Genomic DNA, 24427 nt, shown 5'->3' on the forward strand with positions numbered 1-24427 from the left:
CGACCTGATACTCCATCCAATTTCGTTCTTATGGGGGTCCCCTGCTGTTTTGGACTGTTCAGTTCGACTGAACGTGACTGAGCTGCTACTCTTGGAAATCTAAACACTGCTGATCAAAGTCAACTCTCAGGATCTCCCTTTACATCCACCAGGTAGTTATCAGGCAAGGCGAGATTCTGCAGCTCGAGTCGATCACCCGTCCGTCGTCTCCGACCCCAGAAGGCCAGACCAAGAACAAGGACAGCGTCTCGACTCTCTAGAACGCAGGCAACCATCATTGATCCACAGGGGAAGAAATCCCACCGTGTGGGCTGCCAACGTCAGTTCCATTACCCGACATGCTTGTCCACGTTAGCGAAAGCTACCCAGGTTAGCAGGTCAGGTTGCAACTGGGGCCCATCTTTACCAGTCCAATATCCACCAGCAACTCGATATTAACCCCAGCCAGGCCAGGCACAACCGTAACCACGATGAAAGGGTAAAAGATGTTCAACGTGAAGGCACGTGGTCTCTCACCGAATCTGACATGATCACGCGTCCCGACTATCAAAGACTGATAGCTAGCTACGTCCCCAGAGGAGATGGGAGAGGGGTATCGGTCAAGAACTGTCCCATAGTTACAGTATCGCCATGATGGCATGCATCATTTAGCTGCATAGTGCCAACAGCTGGTGCAGCAGCCCCGTCCACGCCTGTGTCGTGGGGCAGGAATAAGTCATTCGTTATGAGTGCTGGCTTTGTCAATTGGAGGGATTTCCGACCGATTTTGACAATGCTATAGGTTCACTAAGTACCTGAAGCCGTTTCGAGCATGGCACTTGATACTTCTGTGTACCTACATATGCTCGGCAAAGGCTCAGCAGTTGGACTAACAAGGCGAGTGTTCAAATAACCCACAGCAATCATTCCCACCATGCAAGTTGCAACTCCGAATGCAGTCAAAACGGCCAATCTTGGAAGAGCAAGTCTTGCTACTACCCACGCGTTCCACATTACTTTCGGTTTCTATCCTATTAAAGAGTAGTCTGACTTTCAATTGGGTAAGATATTCGACATTTCTAAACCATGGGTCAGAGTTATTGAACCCAGTGTCCGTGTGTCTGGGGTTGATAGCGGTTAGTTAAGGGTTGACCTGCCACCCTGGCTAGTAGCTATTATAGTGTGACATGTAGCTAATTACTGTACTTTTGACAGCATCTACTGTAATCTATTACACAAGATAGAGATTGATATACACCACGAGATATGGCACGAATTTCCTGTTCCCAAAGGAAACCATCTGGTGGCATCCAATACACAGTCTTACTTCTGTCCAAGGATTCATGTTTTTCATGTACCAAGAATATGCACCTAGATGGATGCTCTGGGTACTGGTGGGTGAAAGTTAGCATTGCGTTGGTTCCATGTCGTATCTTGCCCAGTTTCATGATAGAGCAAGTCATGAAGCATCCATACTGCATACATAGCTCTCAACTCCCGCTCCCGACCCGTCTCCCCGTCTTCATTATTCACCACTCACGTTTCAATCGCTTCCAAAAGTCTTCCTGAAACACCAGCCTCCCCGGCACATGATAATGTCTCAGCATGACTCGTTGTCCCAAGTGAGTAGTGAGTAGACGACGGATAACCACGGTGGTGACGAAAATACTGACTTTTTGACACCCCTTCCCATCGTGTCGCATCCCTTGTCTATAAGACACGTCATTTTCCTCAAATCGCAAGCATTTACTAACCGATTGATACTAGGGACGGATACGACACGTAGTAAATCCTGCGTCATACTGCACCTACAGCTACCTACTGTACAGCACAAACCTTCTTGCAAAGAGTTCAAACGGGTTGCGCCAAAAGAGAAAAGAGTCAACAACAGCAACCAGGGGAGGACAACAACACGTCGGTTTACCTAGTCCAACTAGTCGCTCCGCTTGAGCTCCTAATCTATCTCGGTCACTAGCTTCGCATTTGCAGCCGCGAATAAGAAGCTGATTCTCATCGACTTTCAATTCCCGCCCTGGAAATAATTCCACGGTTTCATGATTGGCTTCGGGCAACCTCCATTCCCTTGTCCTCCCCACCGAAACCGTGCATGCTAACATGTGTTGGTAATGGCTCTGATTGGGCTGAATGTCCGAGTTGATGCGAGGCTCCGGAGTCATGGAGCTCGCAGTCCCGCTACCAACATTGAACCTCCTCCACCGATTGCTGGCAAGCTCTAGTTAAACCGGCACCATACGCACTTACAACGTCAAAAAAGACCTTCACCTCTCAAACCTGCAACTTATTGATAGGCTTTTGCTCACCGACTCGTCCGTATTCGCTTAATACTCCTGCTCTAGAACACACAGCTAGCATGAGTTACCAAGCCCGAGACCTGACCAAGCTGCAGCAATACACTGCGTGCGATATTTCGGACGCACTGCTCAAACTAAAAGTCCCAGGAGCCGGCTTTGTTGCCGATTTGAACCTTTACAGCCCTCCCGAGGGTGATGGAGTATCAGTTACTGTTGCGCCAGTTTCAACGGTCCTGTTCGCTCCGAAGGGACAAGACCTTGCCGAGACACAAAGGAACATTCCCGAAGGAACGCACTGGGTCGATCTAACAGAACCAGGTACCATTGTGGTTCTCAAGCAACCAGACGGTCAGAAGAATGCCGTCTGCGGGGGTATAATGGCGATTCGCATGAAAGTGTGTCAAGCCAAGGGCATCGTCGTGGCAGGGCGGGCCAGAGATATTCAGGAACTAAAGAGCACTTCTCTACCGGTGAGTCCCATGGATCCTTTTTCTCTGGGTAAGCTGAACCGAGATTTGTACGTAGATTTGGGCTCGAGGGCTGTCCACTATTGGAGTCGGTGGAGGTAGTGTACCCTGGGCGATTCAGGTACCTCTTGACATTGATGGTACTCTCGTCTGTCCTGGCGACCTGGCATTTAGCGATCCAATCAACGGGGTGGTCGTCATTCCCAAGGACAAGGTTTCTTCGGTTATTGAGTTGCTGCCCAAGCTGACAGCGGCTGATGACAAGGTCAAAGAGGATGTTCTCAGTGGATCAACGGTCTACGAGTCTTTCAAGCTCCACCGAAGTAATATATGAGAGACCATTTGAGCATACAACGATGCAACCAAAGCTTGACAAGAAAGATATCATCATACATTGCAAAGGCAGGGACCGGCAAACTACTAATTGGCCACAGTACGTGCTGGGCTGGTCTTTGAGTCGTGTGGTCACTAGCAACAAACACCATCACAGAACTTTATCAGATCTACAAGCAGTTTTCGCCAAGTAGCTCAGGGGTACGGACAGATCGACAATACAGTTGTGTTTTAATGTTTTATGTCATCAGTTCATTAACATGCCATCATCAGAGTAGGATCTCTACCATGACTTCCAAAAACCAACAATCAACCTTTAGCTCCAGACCAATAAGGAAATACAATGCATCAAGAAAACATATGCTGGCAGATCAGGACGTGTGACAGCTCATGACAGCCACACATCCTTATCTTTACTCGGGGTGGAGGCTTTATCAAGCCTGAAATCAAGTTTTGGCATCTCAATCTTTGGCGCCGCCTCGACTGGTTTCTTCTGACCACGTCCAGCTTTCTTTGGCGAAGTCCGAGCGTCAGGGGGCGGGCCGTATCGCACGTCCTTGACATCCCAGCCGTCTTCAACTGCCGCCCCGACCCAGGTCCGAAGACCGTCGTGGACACTGCCATAAAACTTCTCTTTACACAAGCGCATGCTACCGCCTAGACAACGCTCCCATCCGGAAATCCGAAACTGCGCGCGAAGGTTATTGCGCTCCTCGACTGTAGGCGTACAGGCCAGAATGGCATTCATGAGGTCAAGGTGAGAAGCAAGGTAATTGGTTGCGTCCCATTCAACTCCGCCCACGTACGGTGCTGCCGGGACTGGTGGACGCTCCTGAGGGAAATGCCGAAGCATGTAGCTGTAGGGACCAGTGGCGAGATCAGCGCTTGAGGGTCGGTCCGAGGGAAGGGATACGACGTTGACATTGTGAAGGAAGATCCAGAACACCTCTTTAGTGACACTGACGACCTCCTTATTCCAAACGCGGTATGGCCTTTCTTGCCTCATCTCCAGAACGAATGGCAAAGGGCGCTGGTCTTCCTTGGGCTCAGGGTCTCTAAGATGAGCGAGGATGCTCTGCGCACGTGCGACACGTTCAGCCGAACTAGCGGACTCAATATACGTGAACAAGACCGAGGTTATGATGTTGCGAGTGGTGAATTCGCTAGGACCCTTCTTGTCCGGATCGAAAAGCATGTGAAGGAGTTTTGGAAAGAGATCAGCCTGGATTGAGTCGAGATATTGCATGGCACGAGCTGTCGTCGACAGTGCTTTGAGGCAGAGGAGAACCTCGTGAAGCAACGCATCTTCATGTTCCTCCCTATCAAACGTTAGTACATAAATCACAAACAAATTCTGGTCTTGACTTACCGCCACTCGACCTCCATGATGCGGTTGAGAAGATCTACAATCTCCTTCATGCCCCCCTGTTGGATAAAATCCTCGATCCATGCCACGGTCTCGTTCCTCAGAAGCAAGCGAAGCTTGTGAACCTTGCCAACCTCGACGAGCTGTGGCTTCTGGACCTTTCTAAGGTACGCGACATAATCGCCAGGCCCCTGGCTGAGTTTGATCTTGGAAAGAATGCCGGAGTTGGAGATGGAGCCAGTGGATGGAGCTTCACTGACAACACTGTCTGTGGATTTGCTTCTGAAATGGCGGCCAAGAGTCCCTTCTCCTTTTGATTTCTTGATGGGGGAACCGGGCTCCTTGGCCTCTTTCCTTCCCCGTGACAGGTTGAAGCTTTTGCCTCTTGATCGCTTCTGCTTGTCCTCATTCTGTGAGCCTGTTTCGAGGATGAGGCCGCTGTTGGCGCTGTCAGTCGAACAAGGCCTGTCTGATCTAGAACCGTGAGACTCGGCCCAGTCCTGGCGGATAAATTCCATCTTAATTGTGTCGCTCAAATTTCTCATCTTGTATCTCTGATTCTCGGGGATGTTTCGCCGATCCAGCATAGCTTCCAAATGCTTGTCGATGTCTTTGGGGTCGAGCGCTGGCGTTGTTGGCTCTGGTACGGTTGACGTCGACTTGGATCGCTTGTGGCTGAACGTAGTAAAGACGCTCAAGACCTTACCTCGACCAGTCCTACTTCGAGTCTCGGTAGAGTCCTTTGATCCTTTTCGGGAATCATTGGAAGTGCGCGGCTTGGTAGGGGATGGTGGTGGCTCCATTCTACCAAGCATAGGGTGGTAAGACTTTGGTCGCTCCTTGACAGCAGCTCGACTACCAGTAAAACTTTCGTTGGCAGTCGGGGGCCTGGGTTCATCCATGCTTCGGCGGCTGCTCTGGGTTTGTTCAATGAGCGGTCTGGATGCGAATTGAGAGTATATAGGTGTTTGCGCAGGGGCCGCTGCAGGCTCTTCGGGTGTTCTGTTTTCCTTGTCCTTGGATGAGCTCACGTCATCCTCTGAGTTAAATCTGCCCAAGTTTCGCAAGGTCTTGGGTTTGAGCAGGCCGGCGAGATTTGTTGCCGACTTTGGTCTTTTGGGTTTCGTGGGGGAGGGCTCGCGAGACTTGGATCCCTTGGCCTCTTTGCCCGATGCGGTTATGATGGTAAAGTTGCCGAAGCTGCTCTTCGTCGGTGACTGCGATCGGCCTCGTTCCTGTTGCTGTGGAAGACGTGGTACAGACCCTTGCTGGTTGTACTGCAACTCCGCCAGTGCGCCTGGGTTGGAGTAGTTCTCAAATGCCATAATTTTGGGGTGGATGGGAGAAACGGGGGCATCGAAGGGGCTTTGGAAGGAATGGGTGTCGGTTGAGGCTTGACGACGATGTCTAAAGCCCTCGAAAATGGTCGACTTGGGCCTTGGTCTTCGGACCTGGTCGAAGCTACTCATGTCGGGCGGATTCATGGTTTCGTTGTGTTATATGTAGTATCCGTGCTTTGATATGATAGCTACTGGGTAAGGTAGTACTGGCGCTCGCCCACACCGTTTAGAGCAGATTCTAGTAGAAATGAAGATGCGAAGTAAAGTGAAGATGGAAGGAAAAGCGGCAATGAACAAAAACAAGTCTCACATGGACCCGAGAGAATAAAAGCCAACAAAGACTAGAGATTGGGGACTACGCCATTGCAAAGCAAAGATGATAAAAAAGTTCAGGTGAGGTCGAAGAGAAGAGCTGGGGGACTGTTGGTAGGGAAGCAAGGTCGTTTAGGCCAAGCTAAAGTCGAAGCACGGTTAGCAGGGCCGTTGCACTGTTTATTGGGGAACGGCCGTTGGCTAGGCGACGGTGATCTATCTTATCGCACCAGTGACGGTGATGATGCTGATGCAGGATGCAGGATGCAGGATGGCGTGTACGAGCTTGGACGCTACTAATGTTTCTGGGTAATTGTTTACATGTTTTCTTTTTCTTGGCTTGCAATTAATTCGTGCACGAATTTAATCGTTGCAATGCGGGTGAGGTCCCAAAAGGCAATTCGCAGCAAACAGTGCCCAATAAGTCTTAGCTGGACCGTTGATCAACCAACTTGAATTCCAACGCAGACTTTATGAGTCTAGAACAACGTCTTTACCTAGCTCAATTGACTTTGGAATAAGTCTTGGCCTATATTTAGTTTATCGTGCACAGATAATCGTATACGACAAACAAGTTACTCGACGTCTCTCTTAATAAGCCATCATCATGAGTACAGAGCTGAACGATGACGAGGTGGTCCAAGAGCCGGGTATATCCTTGTTTGTTGTTTACCATTAATGGACTAAAAACCGTCCAAGCTTTTACAAGTGACCCATATGTTCCGAGTCCATATTGACTAGACGGAAGATATGTATGTCATCATGGTAGCTTTTTTTTTTGCTCCGGGTGACGGGTTGCTCATGACACGGCAAAGTAAACATCCATTGAACGGAGTGGTCATGAGTCGCCGTAAATACCTAATGATAGGGAGGGACAAAAGCGGGAGGTAGGAGGTAACTGGATGCGCGTGATGCGGGGTATTTAGCGATGGACGGCAACGGGAATAAAACAACACTATAACAGAAGTTCAATATTGCTCGGTAAACATGTTCAATGCAACACAAACAGTCGAGACTCGGAATGAAAAATAAACAATAGAATGTCTCTATAGAAAAGATAAGATATTGGACAGAGACCAATACTAATGAGACTGTTTCATCATGAGTACGTGAGATATAGGCTGATAGACAATCTGCAACGAAAGAGGTGCCATGATGAACATCATGAAACCTGGAAGAGTATTCCAAATATCTTTTTATTCGTATTTCAAGCAGTAAAAATATCAGGATATACAGACTATTTTATACCCTTGTCTAAAATTAAAGATTATTTCTAATGCCGATACTAGATCCCATCAATCTACAACGTAGCATCTGCCGCCGTACACTACCGAAGCCATCTTCGGTCCCCGGACTTGTAGACCCACGACTACGGCTGCTATCCATAAGCTCTAATCCCGCGGGGTCCTCCACTGGGATAAATGTTTAAGCCGGTCTCTCATTCTTTTTCTCTTCCTCTTCCGTCGTCATAACCATTTAAACATTATTGTTAAATATCTCTGAGATACTGTATGAGACCTTCACTCATCTCAAAGCTCAGAGCCACTCCAATCGCAGCCAAAATGCCTGTTCACCATCTCATGGTTGGTACCTGGACCCCTCCAGGAGCCATCTTCACTTTTGCGTTTGACGACGAAGCTCTTACTCTCAAGCTTGTCAAGAGGACCGAGATTCCTCAAGATGAGCCTATCTCATGGATGACTTTCAGTGTAGGTCAATTGCTCTTCATACAGAGACTGGACTAACGTTTGTGTGTGCAGCATGATAGAAAAGCCATATATGGCGCTGCCATGAAGAAGTGGTCCAGTTTCGCTGTTGAGTCGCCAACCTCAATAACTCACCAAGTTTCTCACCCGATGGAGCACGATCGTATGTTGTAAACAACCAATTGATGGACTGCTACTAAATTCGTTAGCCAATGCGTCTCTTGCGACAACCAACACCCGCGCCATCTTCCTCCTGGCTGCAAACAAGCCTCCTTACTCAGTCTACTGCAATCCATTCTACGACCACGCCGGCCACGGCGCCGTCTTCACCACCGACAGCACCACAAAGGCTCTGAAGGAGAACGTTCAAAATTACCCCTACCAGCCTAATACCGGCATTCACGGCATGGTCTTTGACCCCGAGGAGGAGTATCTTTACTCTGCCGACCTTCGCGCCAACAAACTCTGGACCCATCGCCGTCGCAACAAAGACGATCCCACGCTCGAACTTGTTGGATCTGTGGATTGTGCTGACGAAAAGGACCACCCTCGCTGGGTAGCTATGCATCCCACAGGCAACTACCTCTACGCCCTCATGGAGAAGGGTAACCGTATCTGTGAATATGTCATCGACCCCGCTACTCGTCTTCCTGTTTACACTCACAAACATTACCCTCTGATCCCCCCTGGCATCCCCGATAGATGGACACAGTACCGCGCTGATGTCTGCGTTCTTTCGTCTTCGGGCAAATACCTCTTCGCCTCATCTCGCGCAAACTCATTCGACCTGACAGGTTATGTCGCCGCCTTTAAGTTGTCCGACACAGGAGCCATTGAGCGCCAACTCTGCCTGAACCCCACACCAACAAGTGGTGGTCACAGTAATGCGGTTGCGCCTTGCCCCTGGACAGATGAGTGGGTGGCTATCACGGATGATCAGGAGGGCTGGCTTGAGATTTACCGTTGGCAAGATGAGTTCCTTGCGCGTGTCGCAAGAGTCAGGACACCAGAGCCTGGGTTCGGTATGAATGCCATCTGGTACGATTGATATGTAACATGTTCGTAGTAAAAAAGCAAATACAAAATAACAATCACCTCACAAATTGGGGAAATATTCATGGTGTATAACTGTCATTGTTATCATTTATTCCCTACACCAAACGCCTATTATTAACACCGCTTATAGCGACTCAATTCCTATTTGTTTGCATGTAAGACCAGGATACGCTGGTATAAGTGCAGCAGCGCTTGAATCTCTACCCATATTCCATTATCGATATAACATAAATTCCGCTCTAGTGTGTACCATTGGTCTTGCGGCCACCATTGTCATGTGTCTCATCGTCCTCCACGGCATGTTCGTTATCCTCACCTACGCCCAACAGCGGTGTTCGTTCGTGTCCTTGATTTCTCGCCGGCGATCCTTGGGGGTTCACAAAACCCATGTGAGATTGTGCGCGAGGGGGCAGAGGTCTTGAGTTGTCGGAAGGAGGGGTTCCGTTAGCGCCGAGACCTTGCTTGATCTTGAAGAGACTGCGTGTATTGTTGCGTGGGTTCGCGGCTCGGTTGGCAGGTCCAAGGCGGAGCTTGGATCTCATCTCGTCCAGGCTGGCCTTTACAACGACGGGGGTGCCTTCAATGCCACCATCGGATGTTCGGCGCTTCATGTGGATTGCGGTTCTTGCAGCGTTGTGGAATCCTCCTTCGTAGTTGCTGTGGAAGGACGCAGTCTCGGGATCATGGCTCGCGGGCGCATCATGGTCCTCAATATCGACCAGAATGGAATCACCAGGAGCCTTCTTCGAGGCCATAACAGAAGCGGCGGTGGCGGCGGCGTGAATTCGGCGAGCTCGGGGGGCAGGAGTAAGGCGTCGAATAGCCTTATGGACATCAACATATACATCGGATTCGTCAACAATTTCCCTGCTTAATTAGCGATATTCACAATTCATCAGGAACTTCACTTACTCTCCGATTAGTTCCTCAATCACATCCTCAAGAGTAACAACACCCAGGGCACCATGGTCTGAGCCGGGGAATTCGGATACGAGGACCATATGCGACTTGCCCTCCTGAAAGAAGTTGATAATGTCCAAGCAACTTGTCTCAGGGCGGGTTTCGACAATAGCACCAAGGGGCACATCACGGACGGGGATTCTATCCTCGGGGTCGTAGGTGATGAGAGTTTTGACCAAGAGCATGCCGACAAAGTCCAGATGGTTTCCAGAGCGGTAGATGGGAATTCGCGAGTATCCCGAAGACAGAATATCGTCCATGGTCTCTTCATCAAGGACATGGTCTTCGGCAAGAGTGTAGACATCGGAAATGGGCGTCATGACCTCAGCAACGGGCTTATCTTTTAAGTCCAAAACGGCTGTGATAATGGTAACCTCATCCTGGTTCAGTCGCTCGGAAATTTCCCCCAAAGACTTGTGGAGGGTGACAAGAGTCTTGAGGCCACTCTTCTTGTACAGAGTGCCGTGGTCCTCGCCCAAAATCCAGTCGAGAAGTTTCGCAATGGGCCAGGAGATGGGAGCGGTTATGTACATGAGGAGGAGAACCGGTGTTGACATGTACCCACCGATAGGTAAACCGAATCGAACACAGATGGACTGGGGAACAATTTCACCAAAAATAACTATAACAATTAGCAGCGCCCAAGTTAGATATAATTTGCAATCGTACCGATGAGAACGGTACTGCCAACGACAGCGGCAACACCTCCGCCGAGAGTTCTATCTAGCACAACGGGAAGCGATTCGTTGACGATAACGTTTGACAACAGCAGGGTGACAAGAACCCAATGCTTTCCACGGTTTAACAACTTGAGCACACGGTTCGCGTTCTTAGACTGCGATTCCGCGGGGTCGCCGGATAAAACCTGGAGGTAAATACTGTCTTGTCCCATCAACCTGTAAATGGTCAGCAAGCGTCGCTTATCGCAAAGAAGGATGCAACTTGCGCAATTGTTAATCCAGCAAAGGCACCTCCGAGAAGAACCAAAACCATTGAAGCAACAGCGAGGACCCAAAGGCTAGTGCCCTCGCCCTCTTCCTCATGATGACCTTTGGTGTCGATTGGAAAGGCGGACACAGCTGTTAAGCTGGCGCCAAAGACTCGACCCATGCCAATGACAGCCGGCCGTATTGAGCCCATATTATATCTCGGAGCGTGTGCCATGATGACAGTATGAATGACTCGAAAGTCGTGCGCGCGTATCGATGATGATAGATCTCGTCACCCAGAGGCGAAGCGGGAAGCGAGAGTCGTGTGTCGAGAATAGAGATACAGTACGCGTTCACAGCAGGTAATCAATTTCCGACAGAACAGCAGATGACTAGGGACGGGCAATCGATCTTGGCATAGGAGCCTTGCCTTGTACGATAATAACCGGAATGTGGCTGAGACAGGGGTGCTGATGAAGCCAATATCGATAGTGATTTGAAGCTAAAGATGAACAAAAGGGTTTTGCTTGGTCAATTGGAGAATTTGTCTTTTTCGTCTTGATAGCAACCAAAATCCCTACCTTTTCGCACAGAGGCGAAGTTTGATCGAGAGTTAAAGCGACGAGGCGAAAGAAGTGGGACGAACAAGCTCAAATTTACCTGCCTCATCCATGCCCGGATCATGGCCCTGCCCTGGCCTGAAGCTACCTATAATTATGGGGCATCGTACTGCTCGAACATGATGACGCAGGGAGCTGCCAGGGAAGAATTGGCCAGGTTCTATTGGTCAGCTTTGTCTCTAGACCAGGTCCAGGTCCCCCGAATGCGTTCACCAAAGCACAGGCCACTCCACTAAATCTTTGACGTTACAGAGGCTAAAAAAGAGGCGTTTGCTTAGCTACTATGAGTTGCCCTTAGTATGTCTGGCTAAGGCCGGATGAAGTCATTCACAAGTAAATCTTCAGAATTACCATAAAAAGGTTTGTATTGTTTTCTTTGGGACTGTTTGTTTTCATCAAGACGTTCACTTCTTTATCTGCTACTGCTACCTGTATTGACCAGGCAATCAACTTAGTACTCGACATATAGAGCCTACCAACTGCAAAGCCACCTTAAACTCATAGCTTGACCAGACTTACATCAAGCACACCCTCAGAGTTATTCAATCCCTCCAAAACTTCACCACTCACCGGTCCGAGCACGCCCAAAATCATCAGGGCCTCGTTTCCTTTCGGGTCAGGCGGTGTATCAGCTCCCTTGGTTGCTTCAGGATCCAGACTGGCCACCTGCATGAATTTGATATTGATACCATGCTTGCCAAGCACCATCCCCACTCCCCCGATCTTTCCAGGCTCATCGTAGTTGTGGAGGATGATGAGAGTTCCCTCGGGTGTGAATACACCGTTGAATCGGTCCAGCTTGGAGATAAAGACTCGTTCATCGCTTGCGTAGCCCTCGATTACTTGTTCGCTGCTGTTGCCACCGGCTTTGTATGACCGTAATGTCACCAGATTGGAATATGTTGACGGGGAATCTCCTGCACGAGTCTCACTGATGACGATGCCTTTCTCCTTTGCAATAAGTGCTGCGTTGACCATGTTGATATGCGAATCGCTGAATGTTGATACGAGCCCCTTGACAAGAGCAGCAAACAACGGCTTGGTGTTAGGCATACCAGCCAGGTCTCCGTGGTAGATGAGCTCGAATCGCCGGCCTCCTAACATACCTCCTCTACTGCGCACAAAGTGTTCTGTGTATAGACGGCCCATCTTTTCAACAAGGTGTACCGAAGGCTGCAGTTTGCGATACTCTTCTGGCATGATGATTGGGGCATTGACTGCACTGGTAGGGAGACCTCCTTGAAGGATCTCCAGGACCTGTTTGCAGACATCCATGGAAACATTCTCCTGAGCTTCAACTGTCGACGCTCCCAAGTGAGGTGTTGCCACCACCTTGGGATGCTTGCTGAGTCTGGCTGCTGCTGAATCTGCGACCAGTGGTTCTGAAGACCAGACATCAATCCCTGCTCCTGCAATCCATCCCTCATCCAAGGCCTTGATCAAAGCTTCCTCGTTATACACGCCTCCACGGGCAACATTGAGCACGCGTGCTGTCTTCTTCATCTTCTTGAACTCTGCTTCACTAACCAAGTCCAGCGTCGTAGCCAGCAGAGGTGTGTGGATGGTCAAGAAGTCAACCACGGGAAGCAAGTCTTCCAACCCTGGAACCAGCTCTACGCCAGTTTGACGAGCCATATCTGCACTCGCATAGGGGTCGACTGCCTTGACAATCATGCCCAAACCTTTGGCCATACGAGCAACGTTCAGCCCGACCTTGCCCAGACCGATGATGCCCAGCGTCTTACGACCAACCTCAACGCCCACAAGCTTGCTTCGTTCCCAGCGGCCGTCTTTGACGCTGCTATCTGCCTGTCCCACATTACGAGCAGTGGAAAGGAGGAGCGCAATTGTGTGTTCCGCCGCAGCAAGGATATTACCAGAGGGAGAGTTTACAACAATGACACCCTGAGCACTTGCGGCGGGGACATCTATGTTGTCGACTCCAACGCCAGCCCGGGCAACCACTCTGAGTTTCCGTCCAGCCTGTACTACCTCGGCGGTGACTTGAGTTTCGGAGCGTACAATCAGTCCATGGTAGTTGGGAATTAAGTTGACGAGCTCCGCAGGTGATAGACCTTTACGGACGTCGACGTCAAAGTGAGGAGTGAGTAAAGCTAATCCATCCGGAGATACCTTTTCAGGTACGAGAATCTGAAAACGGGTTGACTGTCCACTGGACGGTGCTTCAAAAGTAGCTGAAGGAGACATGGTGAGCAAAGTGATATATAAGAGTACTTGCAAAGACAGTGTGTATCCCAAGAAACTTAAGATGAGAGGGTACGCAGCCTAGTATAAGTACTTAGAGAGCCAGAGACTAATAATGACGTTCTCTCTATTTGGTGTAATCTTTGTTTGTCCTTCCACAAGATAGATAACAGCCACCCGCTCATGATCCTCCAATCCCAGGAGTGTAACTCAGCCTTTGATCATCGTTTCTCAAAGTAAAACACCTTAATAAGAACGGTCAGGAATGGAAATGCAGAAGTCGTATCTCGTATGCAAACATCCCACGGAACAGTGATTTCGGACGCGGGGGTGCTTCTCGTCTGAGTGCACAGCCCTCAAGGTACTGTGGTGTAGCCATACAATGAGAGGTCAGAATTGCTGCATAAAGAAAAGTAACTTGGAGAAAAGTATAACGGGGCAAACAAGAGTAACCATCAATGTTCTTAACATGGATGCAACCCCTCATTTTCTCCAGGTTTAGCTACTGCAAGCCACACACAGCTCGTCGTGGGGTAATTCAGCAGATGCATTGCATGTGTTTTTTGCTTTGTATGTCCGTGCCACAAGCTGGATTGTTGCCGGTTGTGCCGGACAATAAAGCCTATTGGTTTCTAAAGGCTTGTTCGGAGATGCATGTCTGAGACTTGGTACTTCCGTATTGCTGTGTGCGCTTGGTTGGTTAATCTCACTTATTCTCGAACACAATGTCAATTTAGGGAGTTTGACACTCAGTTTACGATAATTTAATTCTCGTTCTCTCGATTGTTGTTACAAACAATCGCTTAGAGTTTGGCATGTCCATATTTGAGTATTTAAAAGTTCTCCTTTCCAGAAAACTTCTCGTTCTGGACAACCTCAATCCAGTAACCATCAGGGTCCAACAAGAAGGCAACATTCTTCATGCGTCCGTCTGTAAGTCTCTTCTTCCAGCTGACCTTCATATCCTCAAAACGCTTGCAGGCAGCTTCAAGGTTATCCACCGAGACACCTGTCTGGTTAGCTTTATCCATACTCATTTATATGGAGATCCTTACAGATGTGACCAAAGCCCTGGGGCTCACTGTTACCGTCGTGGTACTTGAAGTTCTCTTCCTTCTCTGTGCCATAGTTCCAAGTCAACTCAAGGAGACCTTCTCGTTGAGTAATGGCATTATCGTCCTTGCCCTCGGGGAAAGGGTGGTCGCCAGGGTAGCCAAGGAAATAGAGGTTGAAACCAGCCTCAGGGTTCTCAAGGGTGCGAAGCCGAGACATGCCAAGGACTTCTTGGTAGTACTTCAGGGACTTTTCAGCATCCTTGACACGAAGCATAGTGTGGTTCTATCTCGTTAGCTACAATTTATACAATGCCATATCGAGGGGTAACAAACCATGGTGTAAGTCGAAATGTCGGTTTCCTTTACGTTCTCGGTTTCCTTGTAGTCGTTCCTGGCGACAACCTCGACCCAGTAACCATCAGGGTCAAGAACGAACGCAATGTTTCGCATGCGGCCATCGGTGAGCTTCTTTTGGAATTTGTAACCAGCATCCTCAATTCGCTGGCAGGCGGCCTGAATGTTGTCGACTGCGATACAGGTGTGACCGAAACCACGGTGAGGCTCCTGGTTACCGTTGTTCACCTTGTATTCAGGGTCATTCTCAGTGCCGTAGTTGTGAGTCAACTCGATGAGACCTTGTCTGTCAAAAGTGCTCTTGTTGTGAGACAGGGCGTTGGGCGAGTCGTAGCCAAAGAAGTAAAGATCGAACTTGTTATCGGGGAATTCGAGCTTCTTGACAAGGCTCATTCCCAGGAACTCGTAGAATTTAGCTACATTAGTGTCAGTGACTGCCAACACAGAGTGCGACTCAATTGTCCTGTGTGTGGACATCAGGGTGTCTGCAACATACTGGAAGCCTTGGGGTCCTTCACTCGAATCCTAGTCTAGTCAGTTCCCATATACTTTATCTAATGACTACTGGACGATCTACACTCACATCGAATGATTGAACTTGTAATTATTAGTATCGGTTGTAGAAGCCATGGTGATCAATCTGGATTGTCCAGCGACAGCAGAGATACGTGGAGTGATTGGTCGGGTGAGGAAGTTTTGAATGGACTTGATGCGTTGTGCTGCTCTTGCAAAACTCATTGATTGAAGTTTCTAGAGTCACTTGATTATGAACCTGATGATCAGGTCAGTTGTATTATAAGTCTTGATGAAATGCCTTGTGTGATGTTGCAGAAATCGGTGATGAGCCTCCGCTCAACCCCACTTTGAAGTCTGACGTCAATGCCTTGTTAAATCTGTGAGAAAGCGAGAGGATTTGACAGGTCAACCACGTCACAAACTCGCCATTAAGAGTCAATTTAGCAATACCTCATGCCTGGAGTGTGTCTTATATATATTCTCAAGATTTATATTGGTATCCATTGTGGGTAGGTAATTAATTCAAGATTTTATTGTGATGAAAGTGTAGGGTAAGAGCAGGGGATTTGGTATGCAGCGTCCATAATAGACATAGAGAAGACTTTGTCACGATAATGATATTTTATCAGGTAGGTTTGTTGGTTTCTCAGTCTTACTCTTGAATGCTATTCTAAAGGCTAGTTAGCAATCTGAGATTTGCCCGCTCGACTTGACAGTACAATGATAATTCCATCCATGTCATGTTTTCCTCCACTGCTGCACTCGACAACTGTAGTCACTCTCATAGTGTTGTCTACCTATACTAACTTACACAACTTTATCAACTACCGTCATAATAGGCTGATTGTCCATATCGTCATGCACATGTAAGTGCAGTTTTGGCCTGGGATACACCTCTAATCCTTTACCCTTTACACAACAGGCATGGTTTCAATCCGTGTAACAGAGATTACATTGACCCTTGCAAAATCTTACATGTGGTATAGGATAACCGGAGAGGTGCCCCCTTAGCGTAGTAAGAAGGTATCCCTATAAGTAAATTTTAATTAGGTTATTTTAAAATTAATCTATAAGGTAGTCTATTAACTTTTAATTAAATTACTTAAATAATAAAATAAAATACCTTTTTATTTAAAATCTTTATATAATAAGATAGATTTTAATATAAACTTATTTTTTATATTAAAAAATATATTAAAATTTATTTATTTAATATATTAATAATATATTATTAATATATTATTAATACCTTATTATATTATTTTATTAGCTTATTTTATTCTTTTTTAAGCCTTAATAATTTAATATTAATTTTATATAGTTTTTATAAAAAGACTTTATTTTAAGTAAAAAGAAAAAATTAATAAATTATTTATATTAAAAATTAAAATAAGTAAATTTAATATATTAATAATATATTATTAATATATTAATAATAGTTTATAAATATATTATATTATAAAAATAATAATATATTAATATTTATAGATTTTAATTAATTTAATTATATTTATATATTAGAGTTTATAATATAAATAAGAATATTTATTTATAACTTAATAATATTAAATTAATTAAAATTATTTAAAGAAAGTATAGCTTATATTATTTTATATAATATAATATTAAAACCTATTTATAATAAATTAATTAAATAAGTATACTATAATATATTATTAATATATTATAAATATATTATTAATATATTATAAATTTAATATTATATAGAGTATATTTATATTAAATAAGAGTTAACCTTAAGTTATTTTAAATTAAAACTAATTTTATTTTATAAGTATAAATATATAAAAATAAAGGTCTATTAATATATAGCCCTTAAACTCTATTAATCTTATTATTATAAGATTATAAATAATTATTAATTAAAGATATAAGATTTAAAGAGTAAGCTATAAAAACTAACTCTTAAGTAAATAATAATTATATAAGTTTAATTTAATTTATAATATATTTATAATATATTATAAATATATTATTAATATATTAATAGTATATTAAATATAATTTAAAAATTATATAAAAATAGAAAGTAGCTAATATATTAATTATATACTATAGAGTTATATAAGCCTTAATTTCTTTAATTAATTACTTAGATATTTATATATTAACTATATATTATAAATATATTATATATTAATTATATCTATAGTTAATTATTAATTATTTTATATAAGTTATTTAATATATTAATTAATAAATCTAAATATAATATTAATATTATATTTTAAAGCCTATAGAAATACCTTATATTAATATATTAAAAATAGCTTTATTATTACTTAAGTAATAACTATTTTACCTTTAAATCTATTATATAATTAATATAATTAAATAGTATAAAGACTATAGTATAATAAATTATCTATATATTACTAATATATTACTAATAGATTATATAGTTATTATATATTTATTATCTAGAAAAGGCTAAATTAAATAAATTCCTTATAATATTATTTTTTAAGCCTTTATACTAAAGACTCTTAATATATCTTATATAATTTTAACCTCTTATAGTAAATATACCTATTTACTTCTTTTATTATTAAAAGTATTACTTAATATACTAGCTAATATTAAATAGATATTAATAAAGCTAGAAAAAGCTCTTAAGACTTTAAGTATATATATATTATTAATATATTATATATATACCCTTAATATATTACTAATATAATATATAAGTATTTAGCTTTAATTATTAGCTATTAAGTAAATCTTTTTTAAATATAAGATTATAGTTTTATTTAATATTTATTTAAGCCTTATTAATTAAGACTATTTATATTATCTTTTATAATAAAATTAAATTAACTATTTTCTTATTAATATTTCCTACCTTAAAGTATATTATAAGTATATTACTTAATATAAAGATAACCTTAATAATATAAGTTAATTAATTTATTATTAATATATTATTAATATATTAATAATATATTATAATATATCTATATATTCTATTAAATTAAAGATAAATTTCTTATAATTATATTTTACTATTAATAAGCTAAGCTATTTAAAAATTTAAATCTTTAATTATTTTAAATTAATATAAATTTTAAATATATTATTACTAATAGTAAGAAAAAGATTATTTAGGCTTTATATTAAAAATATAGAATAATAAATATATATTCTTTATATATTATTAATATATTAAGTATTTATTAATAATACTTTAATTATTCTTCTTATTTAAGTAATTATTAAAAGGTAATCTATATATATTTATTTTTTAATATTTTTAAAGATCTTTAAATATCTATTTAAAAAGATATCTATTTATATTAAATAGTAATATATTTATAGAGAAAGACTTTTTAATATTACTATTAATTAAGATATAAATATAATTACTAGTAAATATATTATTAATATATTATTAATATATTATTAATATATTATTAATATATTATTAATATATTATTAATATATAATTAATATTTAATATAGGTTTTAATTAATATTTCTATAAAAAAGTTAATCTTATAAAAGATAAGCTTAAGTATTTAAAAGGATATTTTAAGCTTTATTATATTTATTATATTAAAATATATAACTTATAGTAAATAAAGCTATAAGCTTAGAAATTTAATAATAATATAATAGTATTAATAGTAGTAAAAGCAGTAATACTATAGGGCTTAATATAAGTCTAAACTTTATATAAAAATATAAGCTTTAAATAAATAGTAAAAAATTCTCTTTTTCTTATAATATAATAATAAAAATAAGGAAATTATTAATATTAATATTTAAAGCTAATATAATATATAAATTATTCTAATTAATTACTTATATAATAGTAGCTAATTATTAATAGTCTATATAAATATATCTTATTAAGTAGGCTTTAACCTTATAAATAATAGCCTTAAGGCCCTAGCCTATAGAAATAATAATTAATATAATAATAAAGAAAAATTAATTATTATACTAGCTAGTAATAAAGAATAAGCTAAAGATCTATATTAATTAATCTTTAATTAAAAAGAGCTTAAAAATACTAAAGTTAATAATATATATAATAATAAACTTAATATTATATTAATTTAATTTAATTACTAAGTCTTAGTTTTTCTATATCTTATTAAATTAAATTATATTAATTAGATTCTATAGAAAGAAAAGTAACTTAATACCTTATATTAGAAGCTAGATTAAGGGATTAAACTATTAATATAAAAAGAGGTATTTCTAAAGGTAATATAATTAAGTAATTATATACTTTAGATTATAGACCTAGAGATAATTATTTATACTATAAAGATATTTAAACTATTTAGTAATCTATAATAAATAATTAGTTATTTATTTAATTATAGTAGTTAAGATAATAAGGTTAATTAGAATTATTAGAATTTTAAAATATTAGTTTTTTATATAGTTATTTTAAGTTTAATAAGAAGTTTTAAGCTTAATTAAGGGCTTTTTCTAAGGATTAGTAAATATTATATAAATATATTATATAATAACTATCTAAGTAAATATAAATAATATACCTTATAATAAGCAGAGTTTTAATAAGTAGTTTTAACTATAGATATTTATTATATAAAGGGAGTAAGTAAGTATTTACTTATATATTATTAATATATTACTAATATATATACTTAAAAAAGCTATATTATTAAACCTTTAATAATAATATTAATCTATAGAATTAAGTTATATAATATATAATAAATCTACTTAATATAACTATTTATAAAGGATATAGATAAGGGCTTATTTAACTTATTTAAAGTATATATTAATAATATATTAATAATATATTACTTATATATTATATAGACTACTTATTATTCTTAAACTAAGTATAATATAAAAATTAACCTTAGATTATTTATAGCTTTAATTAAAAATTCTTATCTATAGGTATAAAGTAAAATAATATACTTAATTATATAAATTATATTAAATCTATATATTAAGCATTATATTAGTAAAGTAAGTAATATATTAACTTATTAAAGATTATTTATAAGTAAGTAATCTCTAATATATTAATAATATATTATTAATATATTATTTAGCTATTTAAATTATAATAAATACCTTATTTAGACTTTAAATATTTTAAATTATTATAATAATAGTTAAGGCTATAATAATACTTTATTCTAAGTATAAATTAAATAAAGCTAAAAGTAAAAATATAAGCTATATATTATTTATTTATTATCTATATATTAATAATATATAAGGTATATTTTAAATTATAGTAGCTTACATATTAAAATAATATTAGCTTTAATATTTTAATTATTTAATTATTTAATAATATTTATCTTTATATTTAAGGTATTAATAAGAAATATTAAATCTCTTAGTATTTACCTTAAGGGTAAGTTAAAAACTATATAAATAGATTTATTTAGTATATTAAAGTATATAATATATTTATAATATATTAATAATATATTACTAATATATTATTTATAGAAGAGAAAGTAATTAATTATAATAATTAATAATTCCTAATAAAATACCTTTTTAGCCTTTTATAGTAATAGCTTTAAGAGTAATTACTACTCTTTTAGCTTAAGCTACTATAAGTATAATTTTTAATTTTAAAAATTAGTCCTTTAAATAGATTCTATAGTAATAAAGATAGTAAATTAAGTTAATAAAGATCTTAAGTAATACTTAATATATTACTAATTTATTAATAATATATTAATAATATATTATAAGACTTTACTTTATATTTATAGTAATTATTTATTATTAATTAATATATTATTTATATTAAATTATTTAAATAAAATATAAATATTAATATTAAAGTATTATTAATATAAAGTAATAGTTAAAATACTAAAGAAACTAAGCTAATATATTATATATATATTATTAATCCTTTAGCTATTTATTAATAACTCTTAAGCTATATATTATTACCTTATTATCTTATTATTATTTATTAATTAATATATTAAGTAAATATTAATTACTATATTTATATTTCCTTTATAGCTTAATAGTTTTACTTTAATAAAGCTTAAACTATATAAGTATTATTTAAGTTAATAGGTAAATAGATTATTAATATATTAACTATAAATTAATAATATATTAATAATATTTTATTATTTTAATAATACTTATAAATCTATTAAAAAAAAAGATTTAGCCTTTTTTTTATAATAATAAAGTTAAGCTAGAAATATTAATAATATATTAATTATAAATAGATAATATATTACCTAGCCCTTATTAATAGACTAATAGAAATAACTCTTTTTAATCTTAGTAATATAGAGATAAGTAGAAAGACTTTAAATAAGCTCTCTTTTATTAATATTTTAAATATATTATATATAACTAAGATTTTAATTATTTTATAAAGAAATAAGATATTTAAAAATAATAAACTTTAGTAATAAAATAATATTATAAAGCTATAAGGCTATACTTTTTAATAAGGTTTAATAAAGTTAATTCTATATTAAAGAATAAAAGCTTTATTAAAATTATAATAATATTATATATTTTCTTTTTCTTTACTTAATAAGATTATTAAGAAAAAAGATATAAATTATTTTACCTTAATTATCTATATAATATATTAAGTTAACCTAGATTATAATTATAATATTAATTATATATTACCTTATAATTTAATTAAAAGATAATAGCTTAATAGCTAGGTAATATATATAGTATTTCTAATATATCTATAGCTAGATTATTAAAGCCTTATATATAATTTTAATTTAATTCTAAAGTCTATATACCCTTATAATAAAAAGGCTAAAATATATCTCTATAGGATAATTACTATTAATTAAAGATAGTATAATACTAGCTATATTTAGCTATAAAATTCTATAATTCCCTAGCCTCTTTATCCCTTAAAGGGATTTATAGTAGATTTAATAGGAAATATAGTAATTTAATATAATATATTACTATATTAAGGGTAAGACTAGTCTTATAGAAAGGTAAACTGCTTTTTAAAATATAATATATTAATATATATTATAGTTTATAGAACTAAAGGTTCTTATTTAAACTATTAAAGATAAATATAAGTATTTTAAATAATAGCTTTTTAATATATTCTAATTATAATAATTTAAATTATAAGAAACTCTATTTAAATTAAAGTCTATAAATAAAGAAATTTATATATATAGTTAAGAATTTAATATAAAATTAAAAAGCTAAAATAAAAGCTTTATTAATATTATAAATAATTAAACTTAATTATATATTTAACCTTTTACTATATTATATAATTACTATAATCTTTTATAATTATAAGTATTAGTAGTTTTAATAAAGATATTTTAAATATATATTAAATATATTATATAAATCTTATTAATATATTAGTAATATATTAATAATATATTAGTAATTACTTATATTAAAATATAAATTAATATTTATCTCCTTTATAATTATAGTATAATTACTTATAGATAATATAAATATAATAGAAGCTATAGTAGGGGGTATAGTAAGTATAATAGTAAGTATAATAGCTATAATAAAGGGCATAATAAAGGGTATAATAGGGGGTATAGTAAGTATAATAGTAAGTATAATAGCTATAGCAGTAAGTATAGTAGTAAGTATAGTAAGCTTAATAATAAAAAAGAGAAATATACTTTTAATTTAAATAATAACCTATAGATAATATATTAGTAATAGATTCTAGATATATAGCTAATATATATATAATATATTAATAAGTTTTTTTACTTTATATTACTTTTATTACTTAAAGAGGAAATAAATAAGAAACTCTTTATTATTATTATTATCTTTATTATTAGAAAATATTTTAATTATTATTTATATAATATATTAATAATAATAAATTAATTAATTAATAATATATTAATAATATCTTTAATTTATTATACTTTTTACTATCTATAAATAAGAAGGCCTTTTTAATAAGTATAGTAAAGTAAATACTTTTCTTTAGGCTATTTTATTTAAGCTAGGTAATATAATTATTATAAAATTCTAAATAAATTTTAATTAATATATTATTAATATATAAATAAAGTATTAATAATATTTTAAATAGAAAATATACTCTTAGTAATAATAAGGTTAATAGTAATATTACTACTATAAATAGCTTATACTATTAAGGTATTATAATACCCTTTAATATAGATTTATAAATTTTAAAAAAGCTTAAGACTATTTTATAATATATTAATTAGAGATTATAAATATATTATTAATATATTAATAATATTTTATTATATTATATAGCTATTTTACTTATTTAATATTAAATATATAATAAAAAACCTTACTTTAAAGTAAAATTACTTATTTAAACTAAATATATAATTAATAAATTAATAATATATTATAAATATATTAATAATATATTAATTATACTTTATTATATTTAAATTTATAGTCTTTAGACTAATATAGCTTATTATTATTTTTATTAATAATATACTTAAAGTAAAAAGAGTAATTTTTAAATTAATTAAATATAATATATATAGATATTATAAGGTAATAATTAATAAATAATATATTAATAATAATTCTTTAATAATATATTAATAATTAAATTTAAAAAAATATATAATATATTACTTTAATTATTATAAAAAAAAGATAATAAAGAAAAATTTTTTATAGAAAAAGTAATATAAATTAACTAGGAAAATATTCTATAAAAATATATAATATTAATTAACTAATTACCTTATAGATTAACTTTAAAATAATCTAATTAAAATTCGCTTATAGGGGTACCTTCTTACTATACTAAGGGGGCACCTCTCCGGTTATTATATCCCTCATCTTACATATACATGACATTTCCAAACGTATGGGAAATATTTATACACAAGTAATCTCTGCAATCGTATCTCAACCCAGGATAAACTGCCGAGATCGA

The 24427-nt window shown here is 37.0% G+C and overlaps 6 protein-coding genes across 6 annotated transcripts; 2 read left to right on the top strand and 4 right to left on the bottom strand.

Moving 5' to 3' along the window:
• Positions 1-2350: 2350 nt before the first annotated feature.
• FPOAC1_012176 (uncharacterized protein) lies at positions 2351-3092 on the top strand (the record flags this gene model as incomplete). Its single annotated transcript, XM_044856537.1, has 2 exons — positions 2351-2761; positions 2817-3092. 2 exons carry the CDS (start codon positions 2351-2353, stop codon positions 3090-3092), a joined length of 687 nt encoding a protein of 228 aa, XP_044703850.1.
• A 387-nt stretch (positions 3093-3479) lies between these two features.
• On the bottom strand, positions 3480-5941 carry FPOAC1_012177 (uncharacterized protein; the record flags this gene model as incomplete). Its single annotated transcript, XM_044856538.1, has 2 exons — positions 3480-4410; positions 4461-5941. 2 exons carry the CDS (start codon positions 5939-5941, stop codon positions 3480-3482), a joined length of 2412 nt encoding a protein of 803 aa, XP_044703851.1.
• A 1730-nt stretch (positions 5942-7671) lies between these two features.
• FPOAC1_012178 (uncharacterized protein) lies at positions 7672-8863 on the top strand (the record flags this gene model as incomplete). The annotated part of the gene is made up of 3 exons (XM_044856539.1): positions 7672-7818; positions 7870-7978; positions 8025-8863. The coding sequence occupies 3 exons, from the start codon at positions 7672-7674 to the stop codon at positions 8861-8863; spliced, it is 1095 nt and encodes a 364-aa protein (XP_044703852.1).
• A 247-nt stretch (positions 8864-9110) lies between these two features.
• Positions 9111-10995, bottom strand: FPOAC1_012179 (uncharacterized protein; the record flags this gene model as incomplete). Its single annotated transcript, XM_044856540.1, has 4 exons — positions 9111-9738; positions 9784-10453; positions 10501-10696; positions 10774-10995. The coding sequence occupies 4 exons, from the start codon at positions 10993-10995 to the stop codon at positions 9111-9113; spliced, it is 1716 nt and encodes a 571-aa protein (XP_044703853.1).
• Positions 10996-11878: 883 nt separating this feature from the next.
• Positions 11879-13588, bottom strand: FPOAC1_012180 (uncharacterized protein; the record flags this gene model as incomplete). Its single annotated transcript, XM_044856541.1, has 1 exon — positions 11879-13588. The coding sequence occupies one exon, from the start codon at positions 13586-13588 to the stop codon at positions 11879-11881; it is 1710 nt and encodes a 569-aa protein (XP_044703854.1).
• Positions 13589-14418: 830 nt separating this feature from the next.
• FPOAC1_012181 (uncharacterized protein) lies at positions 14419-15732 on the bottom strand (the record flags this gene model as incomplete). Its single annotated transcript, XM_044856542.1, has 5 exons — positions 14419-14594; positions 14641-14923; positions 14974-15410; positions 15491-15519; positions 15578-15732. The coding sequence occupies 5 exons, from the start codon at positions 15730-15732 to the stop codon at positions 14419-14421; spliced, it is 1080 nt and encodes a 359-aa protein (XP_044703855.1).
• Between the last annotated feature and the right edge of the window lie 8695 nt (positions 15733-24427).

Source organism: Fusarium poae, chromosome 4 (genome assembly GCF_019609905.1).
Source record: "Fusarium poae strain DAOMC 252244 chromosome 4, whole genome shotgun sequence".
Taxonomy (NCBI): domain Eukaryota; kingdom Fungi; phylum Ascomycota; class Sordariomycetes; order Hypocreales; family Nectriaceae; genus Fusarium; species Fusarium poae.